We start from the raw sequence: 14,119 nt of genomic DNA, 5'->3' as shown, positions 1-14,119 counted from the left end.
TAAAAAGGCTAATACATTTTGTTTATATTAGCCTATTCTATTTTCCACAATGTCAAAGCAACGCAGCTTAACCCAAAACACAAGCTCAGGCATGAACTTCGGTCCATACAAACGTACGCCGCTGTTCTGCGCTCTAGCCAGAGAACACTCCCGTTGCTGGAACACTGGGGTCGGTTCTATTTCTAGAATGCACGCGTTTTCCGCATGGCTCGAGCCGCGCCTGAGCCGCGTGTCTCACGCAGGCAGTGTGCAAACTCCAACCTGTTAACATGGGAGCCGAAAAAAAAACGGACACGCCATGCAGACGCTCACGCCACGCAGCTAGTGTGTCGCCGGCCTTATTCAAGCGCGAATGAGAACTGTTTCGCGGGGGATCCCAGGTGTGCAAAAAAAAAAAAAAAAAAAAAAAAGAATATTCGAATGTCAAATTTTCAAATCGAATACCAACCCACAGAACGAATATTCGAATATTCGATTATTCGGGTACAGACCTAGATAATACAAAATACTTTCTGATATTTTGACAGAAAAAAAACAAGCAAGAACAAAATTTAAACTTAGCCCGTCAATTTTTCATTTTACAATTATCTTCTCTCTCTGTGTGTGCGCGCGTCCGTGTTTGTGAGAGAGAGAGAGCTCGCGCAGCACTGATACAACAGTAGCCTACTTTTTAATCCATAAGTAACGAACGCGCTAGTTTTCATACAAAATAAATATGTAACATAATTAGAATCAGAATCAGAATCAGAATCAGAAAGAGCTTTATTGCCAAGTGTGCTTGCACCCACAAGGAATTTTTCTTGGTACTGAAGCTTCCAGTGCACATATACAAATACAAATACAACAAGAAACATAGTAATACAAATTCTAAGAATAAAATATATAAAAAAATAAAATAAAATAAAATAGTATAAAAAGTAAAAAAAAGGGGTCACAGTTGGGTTTAGTCTGAATAAACATTTACAGATTATGAACATATTTACAGTATTTTGAGAAGTATGAATAATATAAATATAAATATCACCTGAGTTAGAGAATATTACACTAGACAGTGGGAGTCTAGTGCATGTTACAGATTATGAACATATTTACAGTATTTTGAGTAGTATGAATAATATAAATATAAATATCACCTGAGTTAAGAGAATATTGCACTAGACAGTGGGAGTATTGCACTTGCAGGCATATGCCTTGGGGGGCATGTTAAGTGTTCAGAAGGGAAATGGCCTGTGGAAAGAAACTGTTCCTGTGCCTGGATGTTCTTGTGGCCAGTGATCTGTGTCGCCGTCCTGACGGTAACAGTTCAAACAGGGGGTGTCCAGGGTGAGTGGAGTCTGTGATGATTTTACCTGCTCTCTTCCTCACTCTGGAAGAGTACAGGTCCTGGAGGGTTGGCAGGGGGGCACCAATAATCCTCTCTGCTGTCCGGACTGTCCGTTGTAGTCTCCTGATGTCCGATTTGGTAGCTGAACCAAACCAGACAGTGATGGAAGTGCTTAAAACAGACTCAATGACGGCTGAGTAGAACTGGATCAGCAGCTCCTGTGGCAGATTGAACTTCTTCAGCTGGCGAAGGAAGTACAGTCTCTGCTGGGCCTTTTTCACAATGGAGTCAATGTGATTTGCCCACTTCAGGTCCTGAGAGATGGTAGAGCCCAGGAACCTGAATGACTCCACTGCTTCCACAGTGCTGTTCATGATGGTGAGAGGGGGGAGTGCTGGGGATTTTCTCCTGAAATCCACAATCATCTCCACTGTTTTGAGCGTGTTCAGCTCAAGGTTGTTATAGCTGCACCAGACAGCCAGCTGTTCAACCCCCAGTCTGTAAGCAGACTCGTCACCATTTTGGATGAGACCGATGACGGTGGTGTCGTCTGCAAATTTCAGGAGCTTGACAGAGGGGTCTTTAGAAGTGCAGTCATTAGTGTACAGGGAGAAGAGCAGTGGGGAGAGAACGCACCCTTGGGGGGCGTCAGTGCTGATGGTGAGGGTCCTGGATGTGAGCTTCCCCAGTCTCACTCGCTGCTGCCGGTCTGTCAGGAAGCTGGAGATCCACTGACAGATTGAGGATGGCATGGAGAGCTGAGTCAGTTTGGCTGTGAGAAGATCAGGGATGATGGTATTGAAGGCCGAACTGAAGTCCACAAATAAGATCCGTGCATAAGTCCCAGGTCTGTCAAGATGTTGCAGGATATAGTGCAGTCCCATGTTGACTGCATCATCCACAGACCTGTTTGCTCTGTAAGCAAACTGAAAGGGATCCAGAAGGGGTCCAGTGATGTCCTTCAGATAGGCCAACACCAGTCTTTCAAACGACTTCATGACCACAGACGTGAGAGCGACAGGTCTGTAGTCATTAAGTCCAGTGATTTTAGGTTTTTTGGGAACCGGAATGATAGTGGAGCGTTTGAAGCAGCAGGGAACTTCACACTGCTCCAATGATCTGTTGAAGATCTGCGTGAAGACTGGGGCCAGTTGGTCAGCGCAGGCTTTTAGACAAGCAGATGAGATGCCGTCTGGGCCTGAAGCTTTCCTAGTCTTCTGTTTTTTGAAGACTCGGCTCACGTCCTCCACACAGACCTTAAGCTCAGGTTGGATGGCAGAAGGGGGGAGGAGAGGGGTTGCAGGAGGTGATGGTGGATGTGTGAAGTGCACATCAGAGCGGGTGTGAGGTGTGAGTCTGGGCTTCTCAAACCTGCAATAGGTAGGCTACTTTAGTTATTATTAATACAATAACGTAACACATGAAGGCTATACGTTTCTCAACACTGAGAATGAATCAATAAACGCCTGTTTCTCCACTCGCGCTTATCAGTAATCCACAAATCACACGTGCTGTCACTTTTGAGAAAAATCTAATTCGAACGGGTATCAAATATCAAGCAATATATTCAAATATCTACGAGTCAAAAAACGATCAGTCAAAAATGTGTCATGAAGAGGAAAAAAACATAAGTCGCACTGGACTGCGTTAACAATGTTACGGACGGGACAGTTGACGTGAGCATTCTCTGAAAGCGCCACTAAGACTGCTTTAAAACTTTCACAGAGACCTCAAACAGAAAGCACAAAAAGCCTGTCTTTAAATTTAATTTCGTTTTGTATTAATTGTATCTTAATTTTGATAAATGTTTCATCAACCAATTGCCTGGATTGAATTAAATAAGAAGTAAATAGAGTAGAAAATATTTAATCAGGACACGGAGGCGAGGGCGCGTGAACCTGGAGCGCGTCTCATAAATGAACCGAAATCTACCTGCCTCACAGACCGGAGACATATATAGAAAGCTTGAAATGTCTATTTTTAAACAGAACAATTCAAAACGAAAGAAAACAGACTGTTCTCTGCTTATGTCATCTGTATGAAATGTGTATTTATCTCAGGCACATTCACTACTGCTAAGATCGAGTCAGCATCGTCAACTTCATCTTCAACTTCACACGTCAAATATCGGCCTGTTCACATCGGCCATATTTTGACATCGGAACGATACCGATGTGTAAAAAAATGACCATATCGGCCGATATTATATCGGCGGCCGATATATCGTGCACCACTAGGCAAGACACATGACTATGTCATCAACATGCATTTATCATTCTTACAATCACCAAAGTGGGTTCTGTTCCGTTCAATTGTATTCAACAGTTCTCCTCGTGAAACGAAATTCTTTTCAAACAGATGTGATAAGAACAGTGTGGAAATTATTTGCAACACTAACAAAACAGCAAAGCTAATGTTTTGAACATTAGAAAAGAACATTAGTAAAGCTCAAACTAACCAAAGTAAAACCTTGAATCCCTGAATCGCAGGCTATCATTTAATAAAGTGCAGCATGATTTGTGTTTACAGTGTATGTTTGGCAGTGTTGTCTCCGGCGGGGGCGTGTTGGGGGCGGGGCTTGGGTAAAATATTTTTTTAAGGCGATTATCAATCAAATATTTTTTACTTATCGCCCAGCGATAAACATAAAATGTAAAAACAGATGTAACAGTCCAAAATGTATTTACATTTTGAGAAGAATGCTATGTAAACACTAGTTTTACATAATTTGAATCTGCTACGGCAGCAGGGAAGATGTACAGGCATTAATTCGTTTTTTTTTTATTTTATGTTTAGTTTTTACCTAAAACCTTCCCCATTCAGATATGGACATGTTCAAGCATTTCATACAGTTTGTTCTTTTACAGCAGATTCAGTTTACATTCACAACTGACAGTCGTGACCTAAATATGATTATCATTTACAGTAATAAATCCTAAAATTCAGCATTAGTCACTTATTTCTCAAACTATCACAAGCACACTCAAGCTCCTGTTCACGGCTCATAGTGAGTTCAGTGAATCGATAACTTGAGGTTTACTCTGACCGGATCATTTGAATAAGTGAGTTGTTGACTCGAGAACAGATGCAATCAGATGAGCTTGTGACAACTTTTTCAGTTAAAAATAACAAGGAACAACATGTTTTTATGAGATGTAGTAAAAATTTATGATTTAATGCTTTGGAATGCAGTGAAGTAAAAGTTTTTCCAAAATAAAAATACTCAGATGAAGTACTGATACTGATACTGATAAATACAGTAATAAAGTAAAAATACTTTGTTAATAGTGTCCACCACTGAGAGCAACATACTTATCTGGCGTGAAGCACAACAGATGATCATCAGCCACAGCAAATTCTGCTTTTGTCGAGACATAATTCCCCAAAACAGCCTGAGAGAGACACAAGAGTTGAGTTTTCTTTTCTACATATATTGGTTGTAAATCTTAAAGAATTTTCTTATTCCATTCTTGAGATGTTAAGTCCACAGTCCAAGAGGAGAGAGAGTTTCATCCGTTCACATATGAAGCCGTATGATTATGATCTGCAGCTCACAATGACATAGTTACTTTGCAAACATGCAAATCATGTTTATTGGGGCTTTAACTGTGAATTTCAGTATTCCTTTACTTTCAGGTCCAGTTTATCAAGTCACATTTGTTCACAGAGAACTATGTATACAATTATATTTAATAATAGTAGAAACAAGATGCCAATGAAAGCATAACCGTTATTATTAGACAATATTTATATTTATTAGACAATATTTAGATTATTTTGCTAAAGTTAGATTCAGACTCCCATACAGAAAATGTTGTTTTAACAGAAAAATTATAATTTTATGTGTTGTTTATAAAGTTTGTTACTTTCTTTCCTTTCAGTAAATGGCATTTGCTGTGATATTTTGTCCCCTAATGAATGATATTCACATATTTACACGTTTGACTAATTTGAATTAATGTTTTTGGAGCCACTGAAAGTCCATAATGATGAAGAAATTGTACTATCTTCATTACAATCACATGAGAGGCTCTCAGAGATATAACGCATTAAAACCACATTAAATAATGCAGAAGTCATTAGCTGATTTTGACAGTGTTTGCGTGGCAACATATTCAATAACCAAATATGTTCCACATCCGAGTGTGTGAACAAGGAAATATCTGAATCCATAGGCGTGTGACTTTAGTTTCAACCTGAAGATGTAAATTTGTTTTCTAAAAGAGATTGAGAGTAGTTTGTGTCTCTGACACGCATGTGTTCAAACAAACAAGACAGCAGGATGATTATAACATTGATAAATCTAACATCACCCATATTCAGCACAATTCAATCCTCCCACAATAACAGACAGTTTCAGTAATGATCATCACATATATTTGTCACCGATATTTGACCCCGTGATTTCAATCCCTCAAACTAGAGCTTCAACGCACGCACACAAAAATTACAAAATGCTTTTTTTAGAGAGTATTCACTAGGGCTGCACGATTTGGGGAATAATTTTTTTTAAACAAATGAAATAAATATATGTACAAATGTTGTGCTTGTTTGTTTGTAGGGTTGCACAATTTGGCCCAACATTTTGTTTTTATACATTAATGTCTAATTATTATTATTATTATTATTATTATTATTATTATTGCTAAATGAAAATATTAAACAAAAAAAGAAATATTAATATTGTTAACACTTTCATTATCTAATAATAATAATAATAAAAAAATCGAACATATAATAATAATAATAATAATAAGAAAATAATAATATTTTTATTTTACAGGTTACCTGTAGGCAGCCTATGAGTATAAATCATTAGAAAAGTCTAAGGATTTATTATAAAATATTATATTATGATAAAAATCTGTGACAATATTTCTTTTCTTTTTTTGTCAGGAGGTATGCAAAATCAAAAACAGTCCATGTCTTTATATGAAATATGATTTGGATGAATTGGGTAGGTCTAACATAAAGGAATCAAATGTAAAATATAGCCTAACTGGATAGTCAAGTCAAGTGACCTTTATTTATATAGCGCTTTTTACAATACAGATTGTATCAAAGCAGCTTCACAGTGATAACATAAAAATAATACAACAAAGTTTGTTTCTAGTAGAAAATTGCGTCATCGTCCACCTTAAGTAAGGCGGATGAATAATATTGTTGAATATTAAATGTACCCAACAAAGCAAGCCAAAAGCCAAGGCAACAGTGGCAAGGAACCAAAACTCCATTGTGACAGCATGGAGAAAAAACCTTGGGAGAAACCAGGCTCAGTTTGGGCCATTTCTCCTCTGGCCGAGCGAACAGTGTATGAGCGTACAGTGTGCGATTATGATTCAGTAGGGCTGTAACGATACGCGATATGAAACCGAAATCATGATACTCATATCCATGAACCTGTGTGAGAAGGCAGAATCGCGACACACCCCTTTCAACTCCCAGAGTTATCCTTCCCGTCCAGATCTTATATATACACGCAAACGTTTGAGAAACTGTACATGTCGTTGCTTTCAGCATACGGGTTACTTAAACAGAGAATATTTGTTTTTGATATGATTTACATCATTTAAAAATAGAGACTTCAAGCTTTGTAAAGACATATGTGTCACGCCAGTGTGACAAGCCTTCCCTGTGTTACAGATCATTTTCTGTCACGTTTCAGAATGAACTTCACATTGAGAGAGACGGCAGAACGCGGATCTTGTTTATTTTCTTTATTTTATGAAAAACACAACTTTTTGTTTTTATTATGAGTGTACACAAGAGATTTTTTACTATATTAACACTGATACTAGTAATATCTAGGCTATATATTTAATAATATGCCTCAAATAATGTTCTTAGTCTTTTCTTCCTGTGACAGGGCATCACAGAGAGAAGCTAAAATAGTTTACTTTAAATGAAATGAAAATGTAATTAAATTACATACAGTTTGAAACAGTAATCACAGTAAGATGTTTACATGACATGAGCAGAACTCTGCACTCTGATTATTCGCTAATAAGTATGATTATACCACACTCAGATAGGCATACAGTATGCATGTTACTGGCCATTGTTTTAATCTACTCGCATCAAATTCAAAATACAATTTTATGGGCGTACTGGATATTATTCGGCCCTAGTGTTGTCACGATACCAAAATTATTGTTTCGATACCGATACCAAGTCAAGTATTGCGATTTCGATACTTTTTCTATACTTTTCCTGAAAAGGGAGAAACACTCTCAAATATCATTGCTGTACTTTATTTTAAAACCGGGACAACATTCTAATCATATAACACACTAATAAATGTACATATGAACAGCAGATATATTAAACATTTGAACAAAATATGAAATATAAAAATATAAAAAATAAATTAGAGCAATGACATTCAAGGTAAAAAAAAATATATAAATTTAGCAGCATTATCTCATTTATCATAAGAAACATAAGAGCTTTATCTTGATTCTGAACTTTGAATAAAAATATGAACAGCGATTATATTAAACAATGTTTAATATTGGTAACATATGATAAGCCTCATTGGTGATATATTTGACATGTGGGGAGAGAGTTGTGGAAGGCCTATACTTCATGTTAAACATAAATATATATAGCAGCAAAGACAACGTCGGCAGTGTTGACGGCAAAATAGGCTACAGAATAATTCGTTCTGTATTGAGAGGTGCAATATTTGAAAATCGATAATATTTTTTAAAATTACATTTATATTGTATTTGTCAACTTTCAAACATCAAAATGTCATTTATTAATATGTATTCGTGTCAAAATGACATAGAAACATCTTTTCCTATTCTATTTTGCCTGGAAACGCTTCCAACACGCCTGCGTGTTGCGTGAAAAATAGGCGTCGGTTCTATTTCTAGCATACTCGCGTTTCCCTCGAGCTGCGCCCAGACGCGTGTGTCACACAGGCAGTTAACATGGGAGCCGAACACACACACAGCCAGTGTGTCGCCGGCCTTACAAATCTGGAACGCGGTCATTCTTAGAAGTATCGATACTAATAAATTAAGGAATCGTGACGTTTTTAATTTCCGATTTACTTTTGAAGTATCGGTACACCGTGCAACACTATTCGGCCCGGTGATAAACAATAGCCTACCGGGTTTTCATATGCTTCTGTCACATTCTTCACACCGTCTGAATGAAGATACAGAGCAGAGACTGAGCAGCGAGTTGTGTTGACAGAGTTTAGTGATTTGAAGAGAAAATTCAGAATAATGTCACAGAGTTCATTCATGAAGTTGTGTGAACAACTCACGTCCGCGCACATGCGCACTTTGGTCAGAGCGGGAATATTGTGGTTTACATGCCCGTTTATTGCGATTAAAATTGGCCTACGCCACCTACAGGTAGTGTAATGCGACTATGGTTACAACGATTATGAACTTAATCGCATTATTTTGATCAGTATTAGTTAATAAGCATTCGCTTGGCATAAATGTACGCTATTAATTGATTGTGAACGGATTTGAAGCGCTATTGCGCGAGCCTGTAGAACGCACAACAGCGCCACGTTCAGTGATTGAAACGTGAAGCACTCACATTTATTTAATGAAATCATGGCCTTTGGAAGTTTAACCGTCTGGGGTCTAAGGTGTTTTTGGGGTCCTTGAGATATTCTGACATGCCCTGAAATTTTTTCAGTTGCTTATAAACATATTAATGGCAAAGGTGTAATTACACTCTATTTAGCTCAAACAGGGCTACCTTAATATGTGAGCAACATGTATGTACATGTTTGTATTTTTGAGAGAATAATGTTTATGCATGGTTATTGAAAAAACTAAAAATGAAAGTTTCTGAAATAAGGCCACAAAACACATACTAAATATGTGTCAACAAGACGTTTGGCTAATGGATGTTGTCACCTAGTGTTTTTGCTTCAAAATGATCTGAAAATCATCCTGCCTAATCATTCACATAAAACAATACATTGATTTAAATTTTGTAAAAAAATTTGACACTTTTTGTTTGGAAAGGCAATATGCGCGGGGGCGTGATTCACACCTGAGAAGACAATGACCCGCATAATGAGCTGCATAAGCCTTTGATTCAGGTGTGTCACTGAGAGTACCACAAGTAAAGAGTGTGAGGACTTACTTTGAATGCATGCAAATTGTATAATATCCAAGGTAGGCTAAACATTTCTAGTAACTATATGCAGTTAATTCTCATACTGTATTTCTCATACTGTATTATTAATAAATAATTTAATGAGAAGGTTTATATTGACCTATTAAGATGTTGCTTACATCTACCTTGTAAATATGTTTTGCTATTTTATTAAACAGTTTTCACATATAAAATAACAATATTTCAAGTGTAAGCTTTCTTTTTAAAAAGTATGCATTTTATCATACGTATTTCAAAGTTAAAAGGATTCATTAGTTTGAATATTTGAACAAACATTATAATAACATTATATATACACAATAACTGGGCTGTACTGTCCCAGTCGATTAGTCGATTAATTGGTCGATACGTTCTGGTTCGACCAAAATTCTGATTGGTCGATTTTTTGCCGCGTTCATTTCATCAGTTTTGCCGCGTTTATTTCATCAGTTTTGCCGCGCTGAGGCGCGCTCATTTCATCAGGTGGAAATCACTAACTGCTAATGGGGGTGTTTTCAAAGTACCCTTGTTTCACTGTTACAGTCTGTCCCCTTGTTTTTACCTTTTTTGGATTAGCCCAACCCAAGAGAGAGCGATAACTATAGAAGGTTTGATGCTGAATATTATTTATTTAATTGTGAGAGCGTTTAATAGTCAGTCCTCTTCTAACATGTCAACAACAAAGAAATCGACAGTGTGGCAGCATTTTGTTAAAATTGATAACAGGAAAAAGGTCGAATGCAAAGTTTGCAAGCAACAGTTTTCCACAGCTCGACGACAAACATGACATATCATCTTAAAGTGGTAAGCTCACTTGTCTGCGTTAGCTTGCCCTGTCTGTTTTGAGTAGGCTATATGAACATATCAGAATTAGCATATTTCAATGTTTTAGTGTGATAACCTAACTTTTTTATTTTTTATTTGGAGCCTAATGCGCAATTGCGCTGTGCTGTTGGTTGTGTTAGTTTTGAGCCTAGGATGCTTTATTTTTCAGTTATGCACTTTCGTTTCTGCTCTTAAACTGGTTTGTTTAATAAATATAATTTTTTTATTAAAGAGGACGTGCCTTTTGTGTTTATTAAGAGTAAAAGCTTTAAGTTAATAGTCTATTCGTGTCTCAGCTGCGAAGCTGAGCTCATGTTCAGCCTCGCTCGGTGCGAGGACATGCATGGTGAAATTATAGTGTCTGACAGTTATAACTTATTATTATAATATATGACAAAAATAATTGTCTAAATTATGTTACATATTCCTCAACAGTTCTTGTGATGATATCACTAGTTGACAACATAGTACTATTTTCGGAAATCATAAGCTATGATATTGCGCAGGTGCACGTGATGCAACGCTGTCAGAGCCGACAGACTCGTGTGACTCATTTCAGTGCAAAATAATTAGGTCAAAAACGATTTAATATACTGCAAATAGCCTACCAGTTTTTTATGTTTATTTATAATTCATTTAGGCGGACAACAAGGCTACCAAGTACTGCACACAGTGCGCATCTAATTAAACGTTTTTTTTTTTTTTCTACCGTCATTTTTAGTCGATTTTAGTCGATTTTTTGTCGAAAATTTCAGGACTTCAGTCGACCAAGATTTCCTTTGGTTGAGTACAGCCCTAATAACATCTTAGTTGATAATTCAATATACATACTTTATTTTTGACAAAACATCACTATATATTTAACACATGAGCAGAAATTGGCGAACAAAAGCTTATTTGATGTGACCGTAGTCTTTATTACAGTAAAAACTTTATAATCTATGTAAAAACAACATGTTTACTAATGTAAGTGCAAGTGTGAATGAACGGCACAGATGCGCGCTGTTGTTTACTACAGCTGTACTAGTAAACATCTGTGCCGTTCATTCATTCATTCACACAGACACGCGATTCATATTTAAACAGTCTTTTTGCGAGCTGTAGTAAACAACATCACACATCTGTGCTTTCATTCATTCATGTGCCTTCATACCTGACACTATTGCATATCGCGATTAGAACAAAGCACTTAAGAATAAAGAACTTACTACAATCCTCAGCTGGATCCGTTGTTCCTCGAAATTAAACTAAACCGCACTTTTGAGGTATATTTCCCAGGATTATTATTACGATAGTATTATACCTCACAGTGAAGCAAGACAACGTAGTGCGCGTAAAATAAACTTGATGTGTTTTATCCAGCTGATGTGGGCGTTGACACCTTTGCATGGATCGCCTCAGATCATTTGTGTTTGAATAGCGCGCGCTCTCCGTGGGCGTGGTCACATTAACACTCAATGAGATGAAATGAGAACAACTGACATCTCTCTCTTTTCATACAGATTACATAAACTGAGAATATTTAAGCTATATGCTATAAGAGAATTAAAGCTAGCCTATATGCCGGTGTTTCTGTATGCCTGTGGGACTGAGTATTCGCTGAGTTACAGTTCATTTTCGGACGCGTTTCAGAATGGACTTCACTGACAGAGAGAAGGCAGAACTCGCATCATATTTGTTTTTCTTTATTTGGCAAAAAGCACAACACTTTGCTTTTATTGTGAGTATACACAAAAAAAAGACACTTAACAGGATCGAATGATGTTTAACACTTGTAAGATCAAAATCGACAGAGTATTTTGAGTCTCTTTTGCACTGATAAGAAAAAAAGCGAGCAGATCACGCTGGCGTTGACCCCAGGGGGTTAATAATCACATTAGGCAGTATCTCAATGTAGCCTATGTTTTTTCATCCCCAAAATATAAGATGCCTTAAAATGATTGCTTGTTATACCATTTAAGGTATTAGGCTTTTTATGATCTTACATTTAAGAAAAGTGATCCACAGGGATTTTTTCTTCGCATACATGCTCCAAACTACATTTTACAGTTCACACACATCTATTTTTAGTCGCAAATGCGAGTGAAATGGTCGCACTGTTGAGCCCTGTATGGTGCGATGATGTATAACTATAAATATGCAAATGTATTTGCCCGTGTGACACCACAGATCCTGCAATATCAATGTGGCAATCAAAACAAGCCATTTTTGGAGCTTGATTAAATGTAGGCTATGCTTTGTTTATAATGAGGAGGACATTTAATGGTACAAAGTTCTCTTATATGTCAAAAGATCAAGGCAAATTTGATTTCTTATGTCATGACCCATTTAAAAGCAGTTTTCTACATGAATATCTTGTAAAATGTAAGTGTTTATTCCAGTGATAAAAGCTGAATTTTCAGCATCATTACTCCAGTCTTCAGTGTCACATAATCCTTCAGAAATCATTCTAATATGATGATTTGATGCTCAAGAAACATTTATGATTATTGTCAATGTTAAAAATGGTTGTTGCTTCATATATTTCTGGAAAATATAATGCATGTTTTTTTTTCAGGATTCTTTGATTAAATAGAGTTCAAAAGAATAGCATTTCTTTTTTTATGTCATAAAAAAAACATGTGTCATCAAAAGGTGGAAGGCTCAACTCATTCAACTAGATAGAGGAAGTTTATTAGTCACTGTGAAACACAAGTATTGAGTCAATAGCTGGTTGTAATTGCAACTACATGTCACACAGAGTCGATTATAGATTATCTCATTCACATCTTCAACTCCAGCCTCAGACACTGAGTTACACTGCACAATCTCACAGCGCCCTCTAGTATTACACAAGCCTATATCACTATCATACATGCATATCAAATACATAACTACTGAAAACAAAACCTGCAATAAGAAACATATAGTTAGCATACCACTAATATATTTATATGTTGAAAGACTAAGTCAAAATATTGAATATAATGCACAAATTCATGCCGTTATGGAGGCAAGAGTAAAGATTATCATATTAATGCACTGTATAAGAAACAATATACTTTTCACTTTTGTTTAGCGTTCAGGCTTAAAGCAAAAGTCTAGATGAAAACTGCATTATAATTATTTGAAACAAAATTCTTAACCAAAAAAACTACACCAATAAATAATGAATAAAATAATGATCATTGCACAATTTAAACATTAAAAATTCAGTCAAACAATATATTTCATATCTAGGGTTACAGTTACCCTGAACTTACAATACGAGAAAAAATACAACTTGTAAAGTAGCTTCCAGTGATGATGTTCATGTACATGTTAAATTAACTTTAGTTTAAAATGTCTTAAAAGCTAATGATCCCACTTATGATCCCATTATGAGTTATTACATCCCCTCACTGTACAACATCTTAGACAGATTAGGCTATTATTAAACACAACTAGTATTCTGACCTTTTACTTTTGAATTATCAACTGTCTAAGAGACAACATGGGTTTCTGCCTTAATTAGGCTCATTATGAACATATTCCACAGCATTAATTCTGGTTTGAATAATGGCTGTGGTGGAGCCAGACCTTTCTGGATCATCAGAGAAATGACCTTCTATGTCTTTGTGAATGTGGTAGTAATACAGGAAGAGGAAAAACCCTGAAAAAAATCAGAGACAATTATTTCCTCAAATAAATTTCACAGATTTAAAGTCACTGTAACCCATAAAATATCAGCTCCCATTATAACCCCTTATAATTAATTATATATTTTGAAAAATCAATTAAAAATCACTCATGAATTAATTCAAATAATTTGCTGAAATCTGTTGGAAAAATAGAAGCATTCTATCAAACCAAATTTATTTA

At 36.3% G+C, this 14,119-nt stretch overlaps 1 protein-coding gene and 1 long non-coding RNA gene across 7 annotated transcripts in view; one reads left to right on the top strand and one right to left on the bottom strand.

The window, feature by feature from the left end:
- The window catches only part of LOC309479616 (adhesion G-protein coupled receptor G5-like), an 82,149-nt gene that overhangs the window by 17,126 nt on the left and 50,904 nt on the right, over positions 1-14,119 (bottom strand). For 3 of the 6 annotated variants that reach the window (XM_082143780.1, XM_082143777.1, XM_082143779.1), the window contains one exon: positions 11,949-13,910. The exons of the other annotated variants lie outside the window; for them this stretch is intronic. In XM_082143780.1, coding sequence (XP_081999906.1) covers positions 13,765-13,910 — 146 coding nt within the window. In that variant the 3' untranslated portion in view covers positions 11,949-13,764. Of the gene's footprint in view, positions 1-11,948; positions 13,911-14,119 lie in introns of those variants that run through there. 6 annotated transcript variants of the gene reach the window in all.
- Positions 2,708-3,560, top strand: LOC309479720. Its single transcript, XR_014199403.1, has 2 exons — positions 2,708-2,814; positions 3,063-3,560. It is a non-coding gene; the product is annotated as an uncharacterized lncRNA (long non-coding RNA).

Source organism: Leuciscus leuciscus (genome assembly GCF_965113295.1).
Source record: "Leuciscus leuciscus genome assembly, chromosome: 17".
Lineage (NCBI taxonomy): Eukaryota > Metazoa > Chordata > Actinopteri > Cypriniformes > Leuciscidae > Leuciscus > Leuciscus leuciscus.
Note: the sequence above shows the minus strand (reverse complement) of the source record. Positions and strands in the feature narration are given on the sequence as shown.